The sequence below is a fragment of the Echinops telfairi genome, unplaced genomic scaffold (genome assembly GCF_000313985.2).
Source record: "Echinops telfairi isolate 266 unplaced genomic scaffold, ASM31398v2 ScPeMD7_7468;HRSCAF=8506_0, whole genome shotgun sequence".
Taxonomy (NCBI): Eukaryota; Metazoa; Chordata; class Mammalia; order Afrosoricida; family Tenrecidae; genus Echinops; species Echinops telfairi.
The window spans coordinates 81,043,645-81,045,527 of NW_022111369.1; the positions used below are offsets into that span (position 1 = coordinate 81,043,645).

The window sequence follows — 1,883 nt, forward strand, 5'->3', positions numbered from 1 at the left end:
GCAGCACAGGGAGCTGTTTTGTTAGGTTGCCATTGGGCTACTCTGAGGAGGAATCATGACAGAAAGAGAGAAGCAGTAGAAATTGAAACCCACAGAACCCTATGCAATGCATTCTCGTGCACGTATTTGCTTTGAATACATTGGCAGCACAATTTTCCATATTGGAATTCATAAGATAATGTATACTAGCCTTCACTCTAAATTCTTTAAAAGTAATTGTTCTGAAACTTTGAACTGGTGTTTCTCCTTCCAAATAATGGCTCATTTTAATTCATTATACTAGCCATCTTAGTCTGAAGATAAGTATATTTTTGTAGAAATTTTCTTTTACAAAATGTATATGATGCTAGTAGAAGCACACATCGTTTACATAAATTTCTGGAATAACATCTGGCAATATGAAACCTTTAAAAAGCATTTAAATCTTTTAGTTTTATGAGTCTGAGTATGCTGCTACATTGTCACAAGTATAAATAATTACCTTGAAAAACATCTCCACTTTGGGTGGGTAAAACTTATAACCTTCCTTGACTCCAGGGTTTCTTTTGAGAAAAGAACCAGTTGCTATTCTTCTACAGACCCACTCAATGGGAATCATTTCACACTGGGGGGCAATGAAAGCCGTTTCCCCCCATGTCTTGGTGAAAGCAGTTTTGATACCTACATATCATGGGAAAAGTAGAAGAAATCACTACAATTTCATTTAAAAGGGTACATCTTAAGCCTAATCTTTATAAAAAATACAAATTCATGAAGCCAAATGTACCAACCCTAAGTGATGCTATCAAATATAAAGTTTGATTTTTAATACATGGAAGTAGAAAAACAAAATTCTTAACGTTTTCTACTGCCTATCAAAGTTATTAAAGAGTTTTTCAGTTTAACGTTGCCTAGCAAAATATGATGGATACCACCCCCAAAAAATACCCCCAAACCAGACTTGCGATGGAATTTCCCCACAAGTTTTGAAGCTCTTGTGTAATAAATACGTTCTATATTACATTAGAATATTTTCTCAAAAACAAACAAACCAACAAAAAACCCAAAGAGACCAGAATTGCTATGGGCGGAGCAGACCTTTTTAGTATGCTTTTTTCCCACTAGGGGAGCATCCAGCAATTTGCTGAGTTAGTGCACTAAGTGGTGACACCTACTAAGGTTCTCTGGCCACAGTGAATTTTTTCCTGTAAGCAGTTTTAAACTTTTTGGCCTCTTTTTTGTGTGTGTGATGGCTAATTGAAGACAGCAGCGTGTGGCTGTGAAATTTTGTTTCCTGCTAGGGAAAATTGCTGCAGAAACCGTTGTGATGCTGAACACAGCTTACAAGGATAGTGCTATGAGAAAAACTCAAGTGTACGAGTGGTTTTCTCATTTCAAAAAGGTTAAATACACATCGATGACAAACCTCCTTCTGTATGTCCATCAACTTCCTGACCAAACGAACAAAAATGTCTATTCGTAGTGCATCTGGAGTTCGTTCCAGCAGGTCAGACTGGTAATCAAGCTTTCTATTTAGAGTTTCTGGAAAAGTTGCATAACAGTGTGCGACAAAAAACACCTGAGTTGTGGCAGATGGTGGAATGGTTTTGCCACCACAACAATGCATCTGCTCATGCAGCCATCTCAGTGTGCTAGTTTTTGGCAAAAAACAGCATGCCTCTCTTGCTCCACGCAACTTACCTGACCTCGATTCCTGCGACTTCCTTTTGTTTAAGCGAATGAAAAGGGACATGAAAGGGCAGCAATTTGACAATGAAGAAGAGGTGAAGAAAAAACCGAGGGAGGTGCTGTCAGCCATCCAAACAGGTAAGTTTGAAAAACTGTTTCCAAGAATGGAACTGCAGATTTGACGAATGTAATAAGTGTAATGGAGAGTACTTTGA

General features: G+C 37.9%; 1 protein-coding gene across 1 annotated transcript in view; it reads right to left on the reverse strand.

The window, feature by feature from the left end:
- SRP72 (signal recognition particle 72) overlaps positions 1-493 on the reverse strand; it is a 56,261-nt gene extending 55,768 nt beyond the window's left edge. The window contains exon 1 of the mRNA XM_030888566.2: positions 482-493. Within this exon, the coding sequence (XP_030744426.1) occupies positions 482-493 (12 nt within the window). The remainder of the gene's footprint in view (positions 1-481) is intronic.
- Positions 494-1,883: the final 1,390 nt, after the last annotated feature.